At 39.2% G+C, this 1,822-nt stretch overlaps 1 protein-coding gene across 1 annotated transcript; it reads left to right on the top strand.

Moving 5' to 3' along the window:
* The first annotated feature begins 899 nt into the window (after positions 1–899).
* LOC142434297 (small nuclear ribonucleoprotein E-like) lies at positions 900–1,320 on the top strand. Its single transcript, XM_075539013.1, has one exon. The coding sequence runs from the start codon at positions 923–925 to the stop codon at positions 1,202–1,204; it is 282 nt and encodes a 93-aa protein (XP_075395128.1). The 5' UTR covers positions 900–922; the 3' UTR covers positions 1,205–1,320.
* The last annotated feature ends 502 nt before the right edge of the window (positions 1,321–1,822 follow it).

The following is a 1,822-nucleotide window of genomic DNA, read 5'->3' as shown; positions in this document are numbered from 1 at the left end:
AGATTGTTCATTGCGAGTGTGTTACATTAGAAATGATTTTTATATATCTCACTCATATCCTGTGCCCTTACTGAACTTAACAACTCTAATTTGGGGGGTGGGGGTGTAGATCCTTAGGATGTCCTCTATAGAAAATCATGGCATGTTATAATCAAGACATTTTCACCTTTTAATCTGGATACTGCATTTTATTATTATTTTTGCTTGCTTAATTTCCCTAGCTAGAACCTTCATACTGTTGAATAGGAGTACCAAGAATGCACATTCTTGAATTTTTTCTGATATTGGGGAGAAAGTATTACACGATCAAATACTATCTTACCTGGTTTTCACAGATGGGCTTTTATGAAGTTAAGGATGTTACTTCACCTGTGTACCATTACCCTTATGGAGAAAATGACTGAGGATAGTCCCGAAGATTTTTTTCTTCCTTTTTGTTCCACTTTAAGGTGTTTTTTTTAAACAATCTATTGCATAATCAGTATCGACAGGTTTTCCTCTTCTGGAACATACATAGCCCCAGGCTATTGTTTACCCCTTATATCAAACTTAAGTATGTGTCCCAAAATACAGTGTGGCACTGCAATGCCTTTATCAACTAGAATCTGGTCAGAGTAGGACTGAGACTACACTAGTCCCTTATGGGAAATTTAATGAGGCTCCAAAAAGGCCAAAAGGCCAAGATGCAGAATATTTAAAAATTAAATGTGGCCAGCTGGCCAATTATTTTTGTAAATAAAATTTTTCGGGACCCAGAAGTTAGGGTGAAGTTGGGGAGACAGGGTTGTGCAGGTGCAAAGTCTGATCCTGTCCTTTTCTTTAAAAAATCCCAATGTGATATAAAAATTTAGAGATGTAATAGATTTGCAGAGATGTAAAAGTTTCTAGGGAAGGCGGCTCAGCGTGGTCTCTCTGAGCTTCCATGATGGCATACCGCGGCCAAGGCCAGAAAGTACAGAAGGTGATGGTGCAGCCCATCAACCTCATCTTCAGATACTTGCAAAATAGATCCCGGATTCAGGTGTGGCTTTATGAGCAAGTGACTATGCGGAGAGAGGGCTGTATCATAGGCTTTGATGAGTACATGAACCTTGTATTAGATGATGCAGAAGAAATTCATTCTAAAACAAAGTCAAGACAACAACTGGGACGGATCATGCTGAAAGGAGACAACATTACTCTGCTACAAAGTGTGTCCACCTAGAACTGATCATTGAAGCGAGAAGCTGAGGGCAAGAGCTCCCCAAGTCCCCTTTTTTAAAGTATTCTTTGTTATGGATATAGTTCAAAAACATGGCTCATATTGTTCTCATTACCCTTAGCTTCTCACTCAACAACAATAAATGGCCTCTGTGGGATTGTTTAAAAAAAAGGTTTCTAGGGAAAAACGAAGTTTGTACAATAGATTATCAGACTAGGGGACTGAGGAAGGTGATGATTGAGTGGAATTTGAAAAATAGGTGCAAAGGATTTAGGAGTTGCTCATGTTTAAGTGAAATTCCTGGGTGGTACAAAACAAATGGCTAATGGATGTGAGTGATAACAGAAAAGCTGGAAATTTTAGACCACGTAGAGGTGCCTCAGAATGAAGACCTGGTGATCCACATCCAAAAAATGAGCCACTGAAAGTCCTATGCAGTACCATTTACTCTGACACATAAATCAACTTGATGGCTACTGCTTTTCTGGACATTCCAGTAGATAATCAGTTAGGGGTATTCAGGACTATCTGATTTGACAAAGATTAGGCTGAGGAATGAGATTTAGTTGACTGTTGTAGGTTAGTGGAGGGTTGATAGTGTGTGTGCAAACTCACAGTCAC

Source organism: Tenrec ecaudatus, chromosome X (assembly GCF_050624435.1).
Source record: "Tenrec ecaudatus isolate mTenEca1 chromosome X, mTenEca1.hap1, whole genome shotgun sequence".
In the NCBI taxonomy this organism is placed as follows: domain Eukaryota; kingdom Metazoa; phylum Chordata; class Mammalia; order Afrosoricida; family Tenrecidae; genus Tenrec; species Tenrec ecaudatus.
This window is presented reverse-complemented; position numbering and strand designations above follow the sequence as displayed.